This window comes from Rhea americana, unplaced genomic scaffold (assembly GCF_003343005.1).
Source record: "Rhea americana isolate MKP2758 unplaced genomic scaffold, rheAme1 scaffold_240, whole genome shotgun sequence".
Lineage (NCBI taxonomy): Eukaryota > Metazoa > Chordata > Aves > Rheiformes > Rheidae > Rhea > Rhea americana.
The window spans coordinates 998,119-1,019,798 of NW_028186358.1; the positions used below are offsets into that span (position 1 = coordinate 998,119).

Here is a 21,680-nt window from a genome sequence, read left to right on the forward strand (position 1 = left end):
CAGGGTTGCACCAGGCTGTTCCTTGAGATTTCCACAAATGCCAGTCTCATGGGCCCAGTGCTCTTCATCGGCCTGAGCTCTCCATGGAAACCCAGAGCCTTGAGGTCTCATTGCATCCTCATTCTCTTCTCAGGCATCACAGAATCTGATTGGYTTTTAGTTCACATCCGATTTGGAAACAAAGATGTGGGCCCACCATTCTTCCTGGCCCTCTCTAGAGAGGCTTCCTGCAGGCTCACGTGCACACATACAAAAATGTACACACACACTCACACGCACAGAGCTTACGTACGCAGACACATGTCAGTGTGGTCACACAGCTTTTGGCTCAGTGTCAGCTTGCATTTCCCATTCTCCCTCACAGCTGGGCAGTTAGCTGTGCAGACACAGTCACATCAGTTCAGTTTGCATCCGTCCTCTCCAGCACGCGGTAGAGAGCAGAGCTGATATGGGGTGATGGGATGAAGGACTGCACCRTTATGGCATGGTCAGGAAAGATGCTGAAAAAGGAGGGAGAGCCTGGAGACAACCATGCTGCCTCTGACCAGTCTGTCTTGGGTGCCAGGTGTCCCCAGGTTACCATGGCTAGACTGCTTGTGTCCTACCCTTGCACATCTAGACCRTGGCTACTTCTGTCCTCCATGCCATGTGCAGTGTAGAGGTGGATGTGAAGTTCTTTGCACTGAAAGGCAAGAAAATACATCTTATGGTGTCTTGTATTCTGCCAGACAGGGAGAGAATCCTGTGTTTGCTGCAGCTCCAAAGCATATTGATGACAACTCATTACAGCAATATTTCTTCTTTTAATTTTATACTCACACTTTACACATTTGATCACTACACAGAAGTCCCTTTTCTCCTTTTGAAGTTCCCTTCTTTGGTAGAAATGTGTTGCTACAGAGGATCCAATACTCGCTGGTGGTACTGGGGTGAATGTCAGTCTGGGATGATTTCTCTGRTGTGGGATGTCATGGCAAGGTAAATTATCTTCTTTGCCTTACTGTTTATGGGAATAACCACACAGTGTCTTGAGGCCACTGTYGACAATGAGATCTGGGACATATGTTGCTCTGAATATAATTTCTAGGGCACACAGACAACCTCTGGCCAGCTGGAGTTTCTATATGAATGTGTCCATGATGTGGCCATAACYTATACCATGAGCAAAATTAATTTAGTGTATATTGAACTCAACAGAGCACATTAACAGTGCAACTTCTCAACACTTCCTGAGGTTGCATACAATTTAATTCCCAGTCTCTCACTTGCTGAGAGGGCTCTTTTCCACTGGCAATCAGCTTCACACCTGAAATAGCCAAATGCAACTTGTGCTCGGAACAGCAGAGGCTGTGGGTCAATGCCCGAGGACTCATCCAGTGAGGAAAGTGACTTATTTTCTGAAAAGATGGCCCTAGCCTGAGAGGAGGTAAAGAGGAAGGGAAAAGGGATTTTGCTTTTTGTGGCTGATATTTGAACCTCCCCTTTGATTTCTGAGTATAACAACCCTACTGGAGCTGTGACAGCCTCTTAGCTACTGCAGGGGGTGGAGAAGGAGGAGAAAGGACTTTGCGATGGAGCCGGCTAAGTACGTATACTGGGTTCAGAYGTTCTGCATGATTCCTGCAGGTCTTGTCTTCTCTACAGGCGTCTCTGGCCCATCTCAGTGCTGAGCTCTGCTTCTCTGCCCTGCCACCAAGACCAGCTATGGGTTCTCTGTTTGCTGCTATTACCYCTGCTCCTCTGAGGCCTCTTTGCAGCTAGCCATCAGGTGGAGAGAGCCCTTGTGCTGCCCAATCCTCTCTCTCTCCCCCATCCTTCCCTCTTCTGCCCCCTCTTTAGCACAGTGAGAACCGGCGGGAATTGATATTCATCTTGGTGACCCCGATGAGCTTGAGTGGTGTGGAGAGGCTGAAGGAGGTCATAAGAGGGAAGTCGCAGAAGAGGTCAGAGAGCTCATCTCTCTCCTCCAGCTCATATGTGGCATCATTGAGCATGCGCTGGTGCAGGTGGCAGGTCTGCTCAATTTTCAGCTTGTTGATATCGCTGCGAAGACGCATGAGCTGCCTCGCCAGCTGCTGGTCCTGTAGGCGCATTTCTGCCTGAAACACAAAATGGAGGGTGGGGAGGGAAGAGGCTATTAGCAAGGGCACACCAACTTTAACCCTATGGTTCACCCAGCTAAAGTAGACATTGCACCAAATCATGGGAAAAGAAGCTCGGCGAGAGCTGCTGCCCTATTGCAAAGAACTAGGAGGGGAGATGGGAAGGAGACTGGCATCTTCCAAGCCAGCAGTGCACCCCAGGCAGATCTGTGCTTAGGATGGTGAATCTTTATGGTAAGGCAGTCTGTGCTTGGTCAGATTTCCAGGAGCATTCATTCTTATTTTTGCCTCCCTGCTATAAAACTGAAATTAAAATCAGTCCTGTCTAAGTGTTGGCTTGAGTATCATTCAGTACAGGCTTCAGAGCTCCTATTTCAACCCTAACCAAGGCCAAATTAATTTTGCTCATAAGGGAGCAACCACAATGAAAAGTGGCAATTAGAGGTGGAAAGGACCAATTAAAAGAGCTCCAGAGACCTGATCCCCAAATACTTGGACTGGGCTTCCAGCCTGCATAAATCAGTGCAGTTCTGTGGGGTTGTGCTGGTTCCTGACAGCTGGGAACGTGTCCCTGCCTGTTCCCCCGTGGCTTGTCTCGCTGATTGGAAGTGGCTCTCAGGATGGGCCTCGATGGTTTCCCACAGGAGAGACAGCGACTGTCCTGGAGGCTAATGAGCTAGGCGTTTCAGAGGGTTTGTCCTCCTCTGGCACTTGACTTTGAAAGGTAGAAGATTCAGATGTRATGAAAGGAAACAGCTCTTTTTTTTGTTTTGTTTTTATTCAAACTCATAATTAACCAGAAAATTTATTGCTGCAGGRTATTGGGGGTGCTGAGGAAGGAGGTGAGCACTTGGTATGATTCACAGCAAGGATCAGCCTTTACCTGGATAACAGCAGTAGGCAGAGTTAGAATAGTAAATACCAAGAACACAATTCCCACTCCTCACCCCACATCCCTTCTCATAAAAAGCAAGAAACCACAAAAGCCACAAAGAAAAGAGTGTTGTGGGAGATGAGTCAAACAGCTCTTAGCAAACCCTGTGGCTTAAATCTCTCTGTAACTACTGGAGACCAGGGGAACCAAGACTGGGTGGAAAATAGTCCTCTGTCTGCCCCRGTGCAGTATCCTGTCTCCACGACAGGACCCAAACCGTCGTGAGAAGAGAGCTCCTCATTACCACGACTCCTGGTTTTGATCCCTGAGGAATTGCTGCTCTTCTGCTTCAGCACAACCAGACATCGCGAAGGAAAGCCCTGTGCCCGAGCAGGCTCATGCCAAGTGAAGAAGCGGCTCTAGCAGGGTAAAATGCCTCAGAGGGAAACCTGGCTCTGCTCCAGCTATTCTGTGCAGGGCCTGGAAACCCCCGAACTCTCTGAAATGCTGCTCTTGAGCTTGGGCTGAGAGCTGACGTTAATATAATGAAAGTTAATCCAAGCTGGGCTCTTCTCACTCCTGGTGCTGCAGCCATACAGGCAGCATGGATGAACTCGCCTGCGCGCTCTAAGCCAGCAATTGGACTCTGTCTCGGTTGCCTGGAGAGGATTAAGCCACCTTTGTACAAATTTCAGAGTGAAGTTCCCTCCCGCATTGTTGGCAGAGTTGTGGCCATTTACCTTTGAAAAATCACTATTGCCTTGTAGGCCTCATAACTCATGCCCCCAGCAGAGCAATGCTRCTCTACAGGTTTTCCTCCTCCCACATGAATTGCAATGAAAAAATCACTTTGGAGACATTTTTTCCTGTTTCACAGTGAATGGTGAGGCTTGACATTTTGTCRGGAAGGAGATCACAGCCTCTATTGAACTGGCCCTTGAGCATTCCTTCTTGTCAGTTTATCAAGATACAGAAATGTCCATAAATGCTTCCATTAAAGATTTTTGAGGAAAGTGAGATTAAAAAAAATAAAAAGGACTTAAAAATGAAATAGTAGGTCATTGTGGTGAGGAAAGTGACTTGGAGATTTCTATTTTTCCTCTGCAAGGCAGTTGTTCAACTTTTGAACACTTCTTGCTTTCTGTGTGTTTCTAGGAAGCTGTTTTGCTCTTGTGCTAGCCCGGAGGCAAAGCTGTTTGTGGTGTGGTAGCAGATTCTTTCTTGTACCCTCCAGGAGCTCACACCTCCAATCGTCTTTCCTTTCTGCTTGTCTGACTTGGTGATCCTTGAGTTTGCCAAACCAGCTTCTTCCTCATCCACTTGGCCAGCTGGCCTGTCTGTAAGATGGGGATAATGCTGCATTGTCCACTGAGATACAGGAAGCAAAATCACCCTCAGGACACAACGACGTTGATCAAAAGAGGCTGTTTTCTTAGACAGCTCTTACTGACTGTGCCAAGGAATATCATGCTCCTTGGCTGAATGGGGAAGTAGGGGCGATGTGTGAGAGGTACACCATGCATGGACTGGCACAGACAGCACTTTCCCAGAGAGATAATGTCCCCTTCTTCCCTCTGTTGGAGCTAGGACTGGGACTTTTTGGATGGTCTCCATTAAGGGGAGCTGCCTCTCTTTGTCAGAGGAAAGAAGAGAGAATGGGAGAGGCACAAAGCCTGGTAATGGCTGACTAAAAGATTACGCACACAATGAGGAGATGGCATGGGAGAYGAAGGCTGCCACTACTTGGACCCTTTAGGAGTCCTCTCAGCTTCCTGAGAGCTCAGAAGTGCCTTGTATGGTGACAGCTTTAGGGRGGAGGCATGTCTGTGGGGGCATAAAGGAGGCGGAATGACCATTTCTTGCTCCTCCCGCTCATTGCCAAGAGTTGGCTCGAGRTGCAAAAAGTCTGTCATCCCTCAGCGGTCTTGTTCTTTCCAACCCTCCCAGTGTKGTGGAGTTGTGACAAGCATGCCTAAGCCTCTCTCTGGTTCAGCTCTCCCTTGTGGAAGGATTTGCACCTGCCTGGAAGTCCTGCCCCTCTGTGAATCAGACCATCAGCATGCTGCAGCATCTTTACTGGATGATCTCCAATTCCTTAGGCCCTGACARGGCTGCAGACCTGGTTGGTCTCTGCATCTCTGCTTTACAAGGGCAGGAAGCTGGGTTATGGCTGTGTGGCTTTGCTGGATGGGATGTATGAGTCTGAGAAGGTGACACTACATGTAGCCAAGATTGGGCAATCCAGAAGAAAGTGATGTGATTTGTTCCAAACCACCCAGAATATCAGCAGAATTTGGGTCAGAACCCAGAAATTGTCATTCTTCTTCTGTTTTCCAGACACTCTTCAAGAGTATTAGAAATATATAAGCCACCAAGGCCAAGGACAAGAACATTGCTATAAATGATTAATGATTAGTGAGCACTGTTGGGTCAGCAAAGATCCACAAAGCTTCCTGGAAAGAAATAATAGGATTATAACGTCCACATCATGGGAAGTCGTGGATTTTCAGTTTAAACAGTCACTACGATGCAGTTCATCTGTATGGGACAATGGCATGATCGCCCACAATCTGTGCAATGCTCCAGAGAAACCCACAGGGCACACCCTGCAGAAGCCACGCACTTTGCCTCCTTCGAGTCTTACATGCCAAATGCAGTAACAGTTTCAGGTTCACATAGGCAAGTTGCTTCTTTACATTTTCTGCCTCCTCCCACCACTTTCTGCATACTAGCCCTGCTCCAGCAGGCAAAACTGTGTAGCTAGAGCACTCATTGGGATTCACGAGCTGGTGGTTTGAACTTCCTTTGGCAAGAGAAACAACCTAACCCAGACATCCTTGCTTCCTGGCAGAGGAGCTACTGCAGCTACTAGACCAAATCACAAAGCTAGACCACAACGGTCTGACTGAGCAACTCTTATGAACCCAGGAAGGTTTTCTGTTTTCTGTTTTTCTTCCTGTTTATAGACTCCCAAGGATGTGTAAAATAGGGAGAGAGAGAGAAAAAAAAATTGGATGCATCCTTGCCTTTTGTCCAGTCTAGGTGGCTTAGACCAAATAGATGTGGYCTAGGATGTAGCCCAGACTTGTCTCCAGGTTTATCTCAACTGTACACTGTATGGTCATTCACTGGAGGGTCTGAAAGTTCCCACTGCCATTGCTCCATCTCCCCTGAGCGTACTACAGGGCGGATATAGCAGCAGAAAGCACACCAGGTAAGAGAGGAGGTGTGGAGCTCTTCTAGACCTCCTCCCAGAAGAAAAGTGTTCCATGGCCATAGTCCCAATGTGAGGTCCACGAAGCACAGCGGGGTGGACTGGTGAGAAACAGCTGCTCCCAGGAGGCCAGTCCTTTTTATTTCCAAAGATCAAACAAAGCTTAAAGCAAAACAAGTGTTTTCCTGACCAAATGCAGACACCTTTGCTGACTGCTTTATTAAGATCCAATATAACTCTTGCTGAATCCATTRGAAAGATTCCCAGGGACTTCAGTAGCACTCAAGTCTGGTTCTTAATCAGTCTGATGAACTATAAACACTGGTAAGACCTTTCTAAATGACTGACCAACTGGACAGAGACGTTTTGTGATTTCCCAGGAGAAAACATCAGACATTTGGGTCTCTTTTAAAGAGTCTGTCCTATGTRCTGGCTGATACTCCTCTAATTTCAGTGCCAAATACCGGAAAAATTCAGGAAGAAAAAAATATTTTCCTCTTGGACTAAAGTCAGAACTGTCCTAAGCCGTACAAATTCACAGTGGAGTTCTGTTGTTTAACCACTTCTATTCATTTAGGAAAATGAGGATTTTGAGGTCTCATTTTTAGAGCTGATAAAAAATTATCTTGTCAAATTTCAAAAACAAGAAAACACAGTCTGACCACTCTGATCCTTGGATCTTTCATCCCCTTTACTCTCTATAGTGCACCAGAGATCTCCCAGGACTGCTCCTCCAATCTGAGATTTGGCATTCCAGATGCTCTTCTAGTCTGTACATAGCCCATTTTGGAGGCCCTTGCCTGTCTTGGCTGGTGATGGCCTTATTTTCAACACTAGTGAAGAGTGGCCTCATCTGACAGAGCAAAAGCAAACAAGAGGGCAAAGAAGAGACAGAGTGTTAGCAAAAGAAGTTTCCCAGCCCCTGAGTGCTTCAACACATGCTGAGTGCTGCAATTTGCTTGTACCTCTGTACACAGAGCCTCTCAGTGCAAAAACAAGAGCAAGAATTTGCATGTCTGAATAAATCAGCTTTTCAAGACTGGATTCTCAGCAGATCCCAGCTGATGCTGCTGGCTGGAGCTCAGCAGGCATATGTCAATCCTGCAAACTGGGGCCAGGCCTTAATGTGTGAGACACAGAATCAGGCCCTGGGAAAGGTCTTGTGGGGATAAAGATCAAGAACAACAGATCCCCCGTAAGACCTTGGGTTTGTCCTTATCTTCACTTCAGCACATGAGTAGTCAGCACCTGATCTTCTCTGGAGGCACTAAAGCAAATCCTTTGCAGCACTGTTAACTCATTTTGTGTGGACTGAGAGTAACAGGAAACTTCAATTTTAAATCTGGACACTCCTGGACTACCACTTTGCTAGATAGCTAACTAATGCGAGAGCTCATCCTGYAGCACTATGGCCAGCTGACAGTTTGGCCATATATGTACTGTTAAATTCACTTAGCCTTCAAAAAAAGGTGGTCTCAACCAAGTTGTCCGTAGGGAATGGTCCTCAGCATGTACAAACTCCTGAAGATTTAACTGTTTGGCAGGGTCCTAATCAGCACAAATGAAAACTGTGGTGAGGCCAACCTGCTGCTCCAACCCAGCCTACATCATGCTGGAGGCTGTGCTAGCAATGGTGCAGAGTGAGTGATGAAGCTCCAATGCTCATGTCCTGGGACTGTTGYACTTTGTTCAGTGTGGACACGCACTGGTATCCTTTTTTCCTGGGTAGAAGTCTCCACATGCACTGAATTTTGCCATTTCATGGGTAAGTGAACCCTACATACTCTAAACTGACTTCTAACGACAAGCTCCATAGACTGGGGGAGAATTTGCCTTGCAGTGGAGGACAGTGTGGAAGACACAGTTGTGCTTCAGCTCTGACTACAGGATCATTTTTGGAAGCAATCGAGGAAGCTATCCGAGACATTCAAACTAGCTTTGTCTCTGCTGGTAAACAGAGGCAGAGTGTGGTACAGACTCTAGACTTTGGCCGTTCTTTTATTTTGTTAGCATAGTCTTGGCACAATTTTGACTCCAACCAGCTACCGCTGACTCAGATAACTTCCAGGCATAGTTTATGAGTTGGGGCAGGGTCCACAACCAGGGCCCACTCCCAGTAACAGGGGAGCAGGTCTTGGCACTGTTTGTGCTGGTATAAATGTTCTCTCCTCTGCTATGCTACTTTTATACCTGGTTGCTTGGGATGAGGCTGGGTTACGTGATGCTCCCAGGCCTCTGGTGCCATACATTAAACCAGACCAGAAGAATTCATTCCCCACTTCATAGGCTGGCCCTACCTGAGGGGTCTGGTGCTGGAGTCCTGCCTAGCTGCTCAGAGCAGAGTGTTACCTGAGGGATGCTGTYGTTTCTGGCTTTGGTTCCTGCTTTAACAGATGTAGACACCTAGACATAACCATATCCTGCTCCAAAGGATTCCCATTTGCTTTAGTAACGTGCCAATAGTAAACGAGATGGGCTTCAGCCCTGAAGTCCTGCTGTCTTGCAGTGAATGGAAGCCTGCTCATTTATTCCAACAGGATCTGGGTTTCATCCTTCAAACATAACGTAAAATGCATCTTTGTTTTCCCTCATACTGGTAAGCTACAGATGAGCTATGTTCTGACTGTCTGCTGACAGCTGTTACCCAACAACAGTGCCTCCAACATAGCTATTTAGTTGTGCGGTCAGTCAGATGCATGCTCTCTCTTTGGGTGAAATTGTTCTAAATTACATGAGTCACATCCAGATCCAGTGAAGACTAGTATAATTAAGAGAAAAGAAAATGGAAAGTGAGGAACAGTTAGGGTTTGCTTTGCTTTTTTTTAATAAGTTTAAACTTTAATTTTCAGCAAATGGTGGTTTATATACCACACCCCAGTCTAAAGGATAGAATCAGGCTCCAGGAAAATTTATACTTCCATTATGGGCAGAATCCCAAAGAACAAACCAAAACTGTTTAAAGCTGGGGCTCTGAGAAGGGAAATATGCTCCTTACTGCCTTTTGAGGTCTGGAGATGGAGATCTTGTGTTTTACACCAAGTACACTATGAATTTAAGATTTCATCATAGWTGCAAGCATGGACCTCAATCCTAGTCTGACATCAAGAGCTGATATTCTCCATAGCACTGAATGATTTGGGAGATCAGCTCAAAACTTGTTGTAGTACTGCTAGATTCCTGAAAGTACTGTATTCATCTCCAAAAGACAAGGTCCTGAGAAACATTTCAAATTACCAAAAATGGTGACATTCCAAATGACTTCTGTAAATAATCTACAGATCAGTCTAGCTGGGCTATAGAGCATCAGCAACAAAAAGTTGACAAATATTCTTTGGAGTGAGGGTTGCAGAGACTTTTWAAAAATATATTAGTTACTAGTTTGCATAAGAAGTTTTCCTCAAAGACTTTTAGTGCTTATCAAAAGCAAAACATTTGCACRAGAACATTTGCACAAGTGCATCTGAACCACATGCACTTTCCCAGTCTTGAAGGACCCTCAGTGTGGCAGATATTGCTGCTCTCAGGACCRTTGCAAATAGAGATGGGAGTCGCAAGCAAACAGACAACAGAAACAGTCACATGATATCACTTATATCTGGTTCCCAGGCACCTGGGCCATATAATTAAACTKTTTTCATTACAATAAGAAGGAAATATCAGTGGTTACTGCAGGGGAGGTGGGGGGCTTGTGGCACCTACTCTTCAACCTGGAGAAAACCACTCAGTCTCTCTACTTGCATCTACACTTGTGAAGAACACCAGGGCTCAAGCAGCTGCTGCGATACAGCCGTGTCTGTGCTATTAACCTCCCTYGGCCTCCAGAAAATCACAGAATCACAGAGACATACTGCTATCAGTCTTCCTCCTGTCCTCAGGCTGTGCTGATTGCTGAACTGGGTTGGCAGCTGCCTGGATCAAGGCTGGTTGGCCCAGGACAAATATGTGCCAAGGACCGTGACGGCAACCTGACATATAGAAAATCAGGACCCGTGCCTTGGCTCTGTTTATTTTCCTAGCATAGRCATAGCATTTGTGTCTTGTTTTCATCTCCTGGAATAGCATTTTCTCCTCCCACCAAAGTGCACGGAGGAAGGCAGTGAAGGTTGTGGCACAGTTCTGGCCTTCCCACTAGYACTGTCCCCTCAAAAAACCACCAGCCTTCCTCTCACTTTGGGAGGTCTCCAGTCCTTCCAATTTCATCCCTAYTGACAGTCGGACTTCGTGTCCCCAACTGTAACAGCTGAAACCATTACCCTGACAGCGTATTGTAGGCAGCTGCCGTCTCACCTTACAAGTACCTTTTACTTCATAATTACCAGAAATAAATGTCCARTATGTGTAATACAGGGACCAAAGTTGGGACATGGAGGTGGCAAACTAATGAACCTTCTAATGAAGGACTCAATAGACAATGAACCTATAAAGACTGGCTGAAGAGGGGTCTGAGATAAGSCTCTAACATCATGCATACAGCGGAGGAAAGAATAATTTTTTTACTTATTATACTATTACAACATGAGGATTCCACAACAGCTTCAGACGAAAGGAAACATTTGGTCCCACAGTGCAGAAATGAACTAGAGGTAGCAGGTTACTACAGGATGTTAGAAACCCCAGRAAGATATGAGTTTAAAAGAAGGCAGTGAATTATTAGGCAAACACTTGGACTTTAGATCCTTACAGATGCTCTGCCATGCACCTTTCCCTTCCTTGGGCTGCTCCTGCTCCTGCCAGCCACAGAAAAAGCAATGACTGATTGTTGCATTTTCACCTGTGGCTGAAGACAAGAGGGAACAAGGAATCACTTGTATTCTTATTCTTTCTTTTTTTTTCTTTTGGAAGAGCACAGTCTAACAGAGACAGGAAACCACTTACCAGCTCCTTCCTGAGCCAAGTCAAAGCTTCATCGATGCTCTCAAAATCACCTATTTTCCCTGAGGTAAGAGTCACCTTGTCCTGGGAAGAGCTCCCACTGAGCTGTAGCTGCACTTTCCTTAGAGGGATAGTCTCCTCTGTGGTCTTTTTGGCCTCGTTCACCTCTTCCTCTCCAGCTGGCTGGGGGCTTTTCCATGCCTGCTCCTCCAGCTTTGCCTTCCACTCCAAGTAGGACGGGCGCCTGGTTTCCAGTCTCAGCTTCTCCGTCAATGCCTTGAGGCTCCTCAGGTGATCATCGGGAGGAACAGCACCCCCTGAGCTGGTGTCTGTGCTCTCCAATGCCTCTTCTATTTGGATTTTAGGGAGAGACATCTCTGGGTGTCAAACAGCATAGAGGTGGGCTGAAAAGGACAAGAGCTGGAGTGGGAAATCCTCAGAGCCAAGCCTGCTCGCCTGCACTCCTGCGGTGTGCCAGACACAGTCCCTTGGAGGACAGCCACATCAACAGGGTCTCCCTTTCAGGCACCGTGCTGGCCCTGGATGAACACCTAGAACAAAGGCAGAGAGTTGGTTTTGATGATGAGACGCAAGAGGGACGGAGAAGGGAGAGATGGCTCTTCCTGCAAGCAGGCTGGAGTGGAGGGAGTGAGGGCTTTGGAAAAGGCACAGTGCCAAGCTGTTCTTAGGGAGTGTTACCTCACCTCAGCTATCTGACTGCTTTTTGGGCAGGAACAGACAAGCTTTAGGTTTTAGAGAAGCTCTGGTTACTTACATCTCCAATCTTAAGTCAAGAAGCCGTGAAAGGGTTTCCAAAAAGGCCAGGACATGTTCACATGCCCTTCTGGGGCTATATCGCATAACCTAATGTCCTCCAGAGCCAGCAATGGCTGTTTGCAGGGGTTGGGGTATTTCCTGGTCTCTATGTGCCATTTTGATGATTTTCTGGCTGGTAGTTTCTTCAGATAGGGAAAACAGAGACAGATGAAGCGAGACTTAGTTTAAACATCTCCCAAGAGTTTGAGCCAAAAGGAGAGCYGGAAAAAGTGGGTTAACCCATATTAAATCTTGAACTGTGCTGGGGCAGCAGTGCTCATGTCTTGGCACTGTTTAATTCACCAGGACAGGTGTATCCAGGGGGCCTTTTCCACTTACTCTCTTGGACACACACGTCTCCTGACAGGCGCAGCCCTCACACTACGTGGGTTTCTGAGCACGGCAAGATGCTGCGTAGAGTCTCAAAAACACCTTGACAGTGGATTGGCACTCAGGAACCAGGAGTTTTCATCCCAAGTTCTCCTCTGGACATCACACATGGGCTCAGAGAAACTATGTTCACACTCTGTGCTGCAGTTTCCCTCTCTGCAAAGTTGGGCTAGTTATACCTGTCTCCATGAGACCCTGAGAGACAAAAGACTTGAGCAACTCTGCAAGAGCTAAGTGCACCAGCTTCTGCATTTATTCAATGGAAGGATCAGAGAAGAGACTTTCTCAAGGTCACACGTTCATCTGTGGCTGAGCTGGGAATAGATCTTGTCTCATATACACGTATAATACAAACCAAATACTTTTTGCCTTCCTGGTAACATACCCAGAAAGATCAGTCAGGATGTACGGAGTTTTCTAGCTGGATGCACTAAAACACAGTAATATGAGTTACTCAGCTATTCTTTTTCCTTCTATTTACGCCCCCAAAGACACGTGTAATTCTGAAATCTAGACCATAATTATGCCTCTCAAACCTTTTCAGTAAGAAGATTCAATTTAAAATAAACACTAACAGAGAGCAAGATTTATCCCACAGTTGTGTGCAGGAACATGAGCTGAATGAATAGTTGATAATGTACACACAGACAGTCTGGAGGTGGAGAATTAGTCATGTTGCGGTCTTGTTCCTGCTCTTATTTATGTTAATGAGAGTTTTACGGGGAGCAGGAGCAAACCGAGACACTATATCAGGTTGAAGCCAACAATTCTCACTTCTGGAGCAGCAACAATATTCTTTTTTTTTTGTTGACAAAAGATCACGTGGAGGTAAATGCAGAGTGCTGCCCTTTTGGAGAGTCAGACTATATGCCAGCTCCTGAACTGATGCTCTGCAAAGCTGAGGGCATATCAATGAATTTCACTTGCCTAGAAGTTCAACAGGCTACTTCTAGCCCGCTARAATCAATAAAGTGAAACACTTAAAGATTTTAAAGGATTTGCCTCTGAGTTTTTGTTCCCTACACTGAGATGAGGATTCGCAGGAGCTGCCAAATGCAGCAGCCCCATAGAGGTGARACAGCCGCAGCTCCCTATCAGGTTGCTGATTTTGGCAGTCCCTAACAGGGATAATATATCTATTGTAGGGCTGAATTTCTGGAACTCCACAACTACAATGCAGAGCCCCTACAGACTTTTTTTGTCTTGTGTCTTCTGTATGTATAAAATCCTCAGAGCAGAAGTAGTTATTGCTATTTGTGCTCGGGGTATAAGTCAGGTTAACGTTTACAGCACGGAGCCTTGAAAGCACCACGGCAGCTGGAGCGGTCCCTTTGCTGCGACCCTGCTGTGAGCAATGCACCTCTCCTCCCTGTTCCAAAACTTGCTGGAGCTGATGATGGATTTGATTTTTCTGCTCTGAAAGTGGCACCCTTCCAATCCATCCTTCACCTCCTCCCTGGTGCAACACGAAACTTTCCTTTAACTCTCTATAGAGATTCTCCCTAAATAGGAATGTCTGTTCCTCAGCCTGCCCAAACTCAAAAACAACACAAGGGAGCTGCCTCTGATTTCCTATCAATACCTTGGACTTGGGTCAAAGATCTACTGTAGAAAGAGATCTGAAAGTGGTAAGCGTGTGAAAAATTTCTGTATGAGAGGCTGAAATGCAAACCTGTTTGCTGCCTGAGAGCTAGCTAGTTTGCAGAAACAAATCTGACTTGTTGCTCAAATCAACAGTATTCTCCTAGACTCTCTGCCCCAGGCTCAATGTTCCTCTAGCCCAGGCTGAGCAAGGGAATTTAAGTGATTAACTCTTGATTTGTCTTCATTAGACATTACTAGTCATTGCTAGTAGGTTCRTGACATGCCTAATTAAGCGAAATAGGAGATTGATACCCAAATGGTGAGGGCCTACTCCTGTCTCCACCTGGCACATTTGCCCATGTGTTTTTGCCCTTCCTTGCAGGAAATTTATTTATCCYGAAGGCTTAGGCTGTGCCAGTTTGGGTAAATGAGTCAACAAAAAACCCTTCAGTACCCTTCAGTATCTTTGCTGAATTAGACTTCCATCAGAAGAGTGAGCTTACCCTACCCTGCAGGCTACAAGATCGTTAGGTACAATGCAAAGGGAGCAGCAGAAGCACGCAGCCAGATGGAGCTAAACCAGAGCTATCAAACCAAACTGGATGTGAAGTCCCACCATGCCAAGATTGACCTAGCTCACATGTCCTGGGGCCTGGCTTTTGCGAGTTTGCAGGTCGGGACAGCTAATTTTCCCCTTTCCCCAGCCAGGTGCAACTTTTACAGTTCATGAGGAGTCCTCTGCTCTAGGAAGCCAGATGCAACAGCACTATTTGCCACCAGAGCTTCACACTGCAGCCATTTCTCCATCCTTGAAGCAGATGCCGCAGACCTGTTCCCCGTCACACACCCACACATGTCTCTGCCYATGCATTATGCATTAAAGCAGAGGTCAAAAGAGCCATGGTGAACATCCCCTTGCAAAGCAGGCRTGTTAGGGGAAGTAATATAAGGCAGAAGAAGGTGGAATGGTCTGGGAGAAAAGCTTGGCTTTKTCCTCACTAATGATAGAAAATAATACAATTCAGATGCTGTTCTTCACAGTCAAAAGAGAGATTGCACAAAATGATGCTAAGTACAGCCTTTTGCACGGCAGGAGTTTTATGTGTCTGAAAAGTTTTGTAAGYTTGTTCCTTCCTATCAGCGCTCTGAACTCTGGTCAGCTTTGAACCTTTCAGGAAGCAATGTTGTTTGCTGGGTGCTGGAACAGCACAATTACAACCTGTTAAATTCAAACAGGGCTAAGGGTATTCAGTGCTCTGGAGGGCCACACACTGAACAGCAAGAAGTCTAGAAGAAGAAAGGAAAAAAGAAGGAAGAAACACTGAGGATTGAGAGTGGAGGAAAAAAACAGAATAAATAAAACATCTAGCTAAGACAGAGGTGCAGAGAACAAATTACTCCTCTGCCTTGACTGTTCCTAATGGACATTAGTTTATCCTAATACTGTTTATTTATGCAGAAGAGCAGCAGTGATTGTAAGAGTCTGTAGCATTCTGCTCATCTAGTCCCTGAGAAGAAAAAAGAGCTGCAGTATGTGACAAAGCCCAGCCTGAAGGAATTCCTTTTGCAGGATGAAGGGGTACCTGTGGGACTGTGGATGACCCTTATTCTGGCATGTGATAAGCAGGATGGTGGTCATAGTCTGGCCTGCTAATGATCTTCAAAAAAACACTTTAGCCCCTTCTGTGCCTCAGTTTCCCTTTTGCTAAATACGCAGTGCATGCAACTGGCCTTTGAAAAAAAGCTCTGAGGATCTTCAGAGACTAACAGAAATCAGCCTCCTGTGTCTTCAAATGTCTCCATTTCATCTCGGTGCCTATGCTCTGACTATAATCTGTGCAGGGATATACCTTATTATCCATAGTGTCTGGGATATGGTTCACCTGACTGTTTGCAGGCATTTACTTCTGGATTTGCAAACCTCATAGCCCCATGGGCCATGCAAAYACCGCTCGACCCTACCAATGGAAACCCTAAAGTAAACTGCACCTGCCAACAACATCCTCTAGCTCTCCAAGCTCTTCTGCGATTATGGGACAGGTTGAGGTGAGCAGCTGGGATGGAGACATCTGAAAACCTCCTGCATTAGGTCCTTGTGAGTGAGATGGACCCTGCAGCTGAAATGGCAGCCTGAAAAAATAAGATGGATATTGAGAGATGGAGTCGAGAGATGGGGGACTGACATGATACAGTGTGTACATGCCCGATGGGGTGAGAGCGGATTTTGCCTTCCTTCCTGAAGCCTAAAAGACGGGGATGGCAAAGATAGCTGACCCTTGCAGGGTAGCAGAGTAGGGAATAATCAGRTACCCTGATATGCTGCTCCAGCAGCAGCAGCAGGTGAACAACTGGTGATATTCTCTTTTCATGAGCAAAATGGCCAGTCCGGGTGCACATTTGACTTACAGGTAGAAAGAGAGGACAATGACAAGTACTCAGCCCATCTTCTTCTCCCCAGCACTGCCTGATTTCTTAACCAGCACTGGCTCAGCTTCACAAGCATCATGCCAAGGACAGCTGGGAGCCGGGACCCTGCCGGCTGGTCTGCAGCAGGTTGGCAGCGGGCAGCAAGGAGGAGATGCTTTTGCAAGGGGGTTGCCATAGCAATGGAGTACGGGAGGACTCCAGCTCCAYCACCGCCTCCCTGGCTGCTGCACGCAGTGAGTTGGGGCTCCAGAGCATCCTCCAGGCAGCAGCACTGCCGAGGCCCGGGGGACGTGGACAAGGTAAGAAGATACTCAGGAGAGGCCGACATGTCGGCTCTCTGGAGCCGGTGGTTTTCATGCAGGGATACTGTTGCTGAATAATTCCTTTCTCCAYGCCAAAATAACCTTCCTAAGGAGGTGAGAGGTTATGCAGCATGGACTCTGGTGACTTCGYGGCTGTATGACTGGTTTCTGTAACTATGCTCCCGCATAAAACTGATCTGGTTCCCAAATGCCCTTCTTGCTTGTCCCTAAGTGACTTTCARCTTCCCTCCCCCCCACCCAAAAGGAGAAGATACCAGCAAGACTGGTCACTCCAGGGGCCTGATCTTGAAGCCTGGACTCCCTCCAGACAGAAGCCCCTGATGAAATCAATGCCCTGAGGATGAGATGCTCTCAACCTAGTAGGCACAGCCAAGAGACAGGATGGACAGGGATGCTTATGGTGTCAGCTGTGGGCAGCCAAATCCTGAATCTGTCACGGAATTTGATCCTGTCTGCACCTGCCCAGGGGGATCTTCTGGCCTTGCTAAGCATTCGTGCCAGAGGGTGCCCTTGTCTTCATGTTGGCTGCTTCCCTATCACCCCCAGGCTGCCAAAACGCAAGATGTTTTGGGGTCTCCACCAACAAACTGCCCATGCCTAATCCCACTGTGACAGCAGAGGGAGTGCTGGGCACCTTCCTGTGGGGACARGGATCCAAGGGGGTAAAACAAATGAGGGGTGTGCCATACTCAGCTGTGTTTTGCTTGGCCTTTCTTTCAGAGCAAGATGAGGACAACRGAGTCACCAAGTTGGGCATCGTAAGCAGGAGTGCACGAAATGCAGGTCCTGGTCTGGCATCACTGGAGGGCTACCTATGTTGACTGTGTCCCTTCACAAGCCTGCTAACCAAACTTCCAGCCTGATATATTAAAAAAAAAAACAGGGGAGACCCAAGCACTGTCCCTCTATCATCCATGTTGATGCAATTTTGGCACAGGTCAACTATCAYTATCCCAAAAAAGCAGCTTGAATGCAGCCACCCTGTTTGAGAGAGAGAGAGAGAATTTCTTGCTACTGACCTGGTCCAGAACACTAGTTAGTCTGGACCAGACTGTGGCAGGGGCCATGCTAACATTTAGGTTGTAGAGCTGACTGAATGTCATTGCCACAGTCCTGATAGTATTGTATTTACTAGTACTAGGCAGGTCTGGAGACAGCTTCCAAACTGACCTTAAGTGGTCTTGCTGTGAGCCAAGTTGTGAGTTTCTGTCCCTGTGATGATCCATATTGCAAGGCTCTGGGGCTGGTTTTGTGAGATGGTCACACCACAGCCCYACACTGTGGGCTGACACTGGTAAAGCAACTCATTTAATGGGATCCTGAGTGCAACTGATATTCCTRTAAGTCTATTGTCAGGAATAAAACCCAAGGACCTCTCAGATGACTCAGATGCTAAGGTGAGCAGAAGGGCTGCATCTTAGGATGTGTCATTCCCAGACTTATGTGGACAAGGGTGAAGAAAAGGGGTTTTCCAGTCATGTATGATCTGTAGTAGATGAAGATTTCCCCCAACACTTCTTTCTGGCCAAATGCCCCCTGGAAAAAACACAAAAACTCAACCAATGCAAGGAAGAGAGGAGGRATGAGCCGCAGGGAACTGCATCCTGTCCACCTAATAGACAAGAAAAGCAGAGTAGAGATGCAAAGAGGTGCCAAGGGGGGAGGTAAGGGGACTATCCCTGTCCTGTAGGCACAGTCTGCAGCTATGAGGCCCCTCCTTAGCTGCACTGGAGTGGGCAACGGTCCATGGTCATGCTGGCATTGTACAGTACAGCTCCTTTTCTCCCCCAGAGCCTAGGAAGGCAGGGCAGGCTGCAAATGTGGAGAGCTGCTGAGGACAAAAAAAGGCAGAGTTTGTTCAAGCCRCTCTCAGAGCACGTGTCCTGTTCCCTCAAAGGTCGGAGACCACCCTGGGCCTGACCCAAGCGCATACGAGTCCTGCGACTCCAGATGCTGATGGCAGTAGGAACTAGTTTGTACTCCTTACCCTAAGTTTCCCTGCTGTTTTCAAGCCTCAGTGACAGTGTCAGAAACTGCTTTGATACATCTATCTGTCCCTTCCTGCCTAGCTACAGCTGATTCCTCCTGCCTCTGCCACATGGAAACTGGTCAGGCTCCATCAAGGAAGCAGACCTGAGACTGATGTCTGATTTTGATGGACCTTGACAGCTCCATTTTCAAACCAGCCTAGCTCCCCTCAACCCAGGCATTGCCAGATGTTTGACACCCCTGCAGAACAATCCCTCAATGAGTGGGAAACCTTGGCAAACTGGGAGATRTCACAGCAGCTGGAGATTCAGCCCACCCTTCAGCCATGGAAGAGAGAGGCAGCACTGACTCTCAGCCCATCCRCTGAAACAAGGTATTTTTATCCTAAGAGGGAAAGTGATTTAACAGAACTGGACAGTTGACACCTTCTTGGTGAGGAGATCCGATCCATGCTAGCCATCTCCTGGCAAAGCCAGTGGAAATCCAGAGGGAGCCAGGGACTATAAGCAGAAGTTGCTTTTCCATGTGCTACCCCAGAATTCCTGCAGATCTTGGGATCTCCAGGTCTTGGGAGCTAATCATGGAGAGGGCAGGCCTAGTCTGCGCCTAAAATGCTCCTGAAGCACCTGTGATTTRTCAGAGCTACTTCCTTCCCCTGTTTTCCCTGCTGCCACCCCAAACATAGCTGCGTTTCACCAAAGAGAAGAGCATGCAGAGCAGGCAGGGACCTCTGTACCAGTACCACYGTACTGCGAGTAATGTGAAGGGCTGGGGCTCCTTGGGATTGAGCCAGATCAGGCTGAGAAATGCTCTCTTCCCAGGAGACTGCCACATGGAGTTATTTTTCCCTAAATGCAGCATAGAAAGCAGCAGGCTGAAGGGTATATTTTAGGAAAAAAAACCCTCTTTCTGGCTTCGCTGAGATTCATTCTGCCGCCACTGAGCCCCTTCAAGCCCCTGTAGCGTCAGGGGCCAGCACTTGCTTGAGACCCCCCAGGCTCCAAGTTAAAGTGATCAGGGGAYGGGGGTCAGTCCTTTGGCTGCCCTAATCCCCTTTACATGCTCCTTGTCCCATCCAATTACTCGCCTAAACAGCCGCCCGGGTGCTAATCATCCAAGCACTGTACTCAAACCTGCTTTCTCCTAGGTGCTTGCAATGCCGATCTGTCTTACGCTTTGTTATTATTTAATATATATAAAAGAAGCACGTAGTAAGCATCCCCACCCCATCCCTCCCCCCCTAAAAAGACCAAATTTCTACGAGGCTGATTTGTTCTTTCTGCAGTGTCTCCTTGCCAGATTTTGCAAACACCTAATGGCTGCAGAGCTGTTACAAGCCCAGAGCACGGGAGAAGCCACRTTCCTCCCATTCTGCTCTTTTTTTCTGTTGTATCGATCCCCTCCAAAGAGGTAACGTTTCAACGGGCATTTGAAAGTGGAGGAGATCTGAAACACAAATAACAGCAACAGGACCAGCATGCTGAAATGACGGCTGGCAGGGAGGAGACCCACAGCAGCCAGAAAGGGTTTGTTCCCACTGAAAAGTGGCAAATCCGTAAGATACTGGGAATGAGCAGACAAAGCCGCGGTGATGTGRTACCAGCCGGACACAGCTGCCCTCGCGGGAAAAGGACTCTTGGTTTTCATTTGTTTTATAGGGATAAAACAGATGAAAACCAATATACCAAGGTACCTAATGCAGAAAGGCTCCGAAGGGCAGAGCGGCGCCAAATAATACTGGAAGCAGCACAGAAAAATAGGGAGAGGTTTCCTTAGCCCTGCGCAGGTGGGAATTGTGGGAGAGGTGTCTGCGTGCCTGGATTTGAAAGGGTGCCGGCTGCAAGATGTGCTTTTGTGTGGTGCGAACGCACGGCTCGTGCAGGGGGGCWCGCTGCACCGGGGTGCGCTGGCTGGGGTTGCACAAATGCATGCACTCGGAGGGGTGTTATTTCAGTAAACAGCCTCCAGATGTTATAAAGGGCTCTGAAGAAGTTCTGGCTGRTTTTTTTTTCCCTCTTCCCTCAGTGCTAGCGTAAGCTGCATGGGCCAGACCCGAGCAGGTGGAAACCTGCTCTGCTCAACACGCAGTGCCTGTTTCAAAAATTGAAGGCAGCTACGCCCTGCAAGGCCACCATGCTTTATCCCATYATGTCTGCACTGAGCACGCCAACGAACCCTTCCAGGGCTCCTGCTCGTCTCGGAGAGGGGGCAAAGGGAGCAACAGGTGAATGTCCTGAACAGGGGCCAGACTCTGCTCCATTACACCCCAACTAGCACAGAAAAATCCCCCTGAAGGTGATTAGGTAGCTCTACACCTTTCCGGCTGAGAGCACTGCAAGGAGGCTCACACCCTGCCCGGATTTCCAGCCTGCCCCCATCAGCACTGTGCCATAGTGTGGGACATCTTGAGGGGATTTCAGCAAGGCAGGAGACTGCGGCCAAGAGGACAATGCAAGCCCTCAGCCCCAACATGTAGGAAGGGATGCTGAACTTCATGGGGCAGAGGGTCCCCATTGCCTCCACCCAGGTGCTCCCCAGGGACCAAGTCCTTACTGCTCCCCACTTCCACAGGGCTAGAAAAGCTGGAGGYCCCCCCCTTGCGCAAGACAGCTCTCAGACAGCTCTTGTCCTGGATTTACCTGGGTGTCCCCAGGAGGCAGTGCTTCACCCCAGCCCCAGCATGGCTGAGCCATTGCGAGAAACAAACTTACCGGGAACCGAGTCACAGGGAGTATTCCACGGACATCTTGACTCGCTGCTTCCTCCCGGGGTCTCCAACTTGATATTTGCAAAACAGTGTCACCAGTGCCTCCAGGAGACTGTCTCATCCTTGTCTCTGTCTCGCTTCAGAAATCTCTSTGTGTGTGTTTTTTTTTATTTAAGGGACTTCTTTTTTTTTTTCTTTTTCCAGTGGTTGCGTCAGGCCTGTTGCCTGGAGACAAGCGAGCTATTCCAGTTTGAGCTTTTCAGTCCAGATTTCCTGTCTCTCTTTCATTCATACCATCAAGCCCTGAACCTACCTCCCACCAAGCAATAACCCTGAAGAGACCTGAAAGGGAGGAGCCGCACAGCCTGGGTCCTAAACATCC

The 21,680-nt window shown here is 47.7% G+C and overlaps 1 protein-coding gene across 1 annotated transcript; it reads right to left on the reverse strand.

Moving 5' to 3' along the window:
* Positions 1-436: 436 nt before the first annotated feature.
* Positions 437-21,443, reverse strand: FAM167A (family with sequence similarity 167 member A). Its single transcript, XM_085306521.1, has 3 exons — positions 21,303-21,443; positions 11,066-11,613; positions 437-2,099 (listed from the first exon to the last, which is right to left on the reverse strand). The coding sequence occupies exons 2-3, from the start codon at positions 11,435-11,437 to the stop codon at positions 1,836-1,838; spliced, it is 636 nt and encodes a 211-aa protein (XP_085162647.1). The 5' UTR covers positions 11,438-11,613; positions 21,303-21,443; the 3' UTR covers positions 437-1,835.
* Positions 21,444-21,680: the final 237 nt, after the last annotated feature.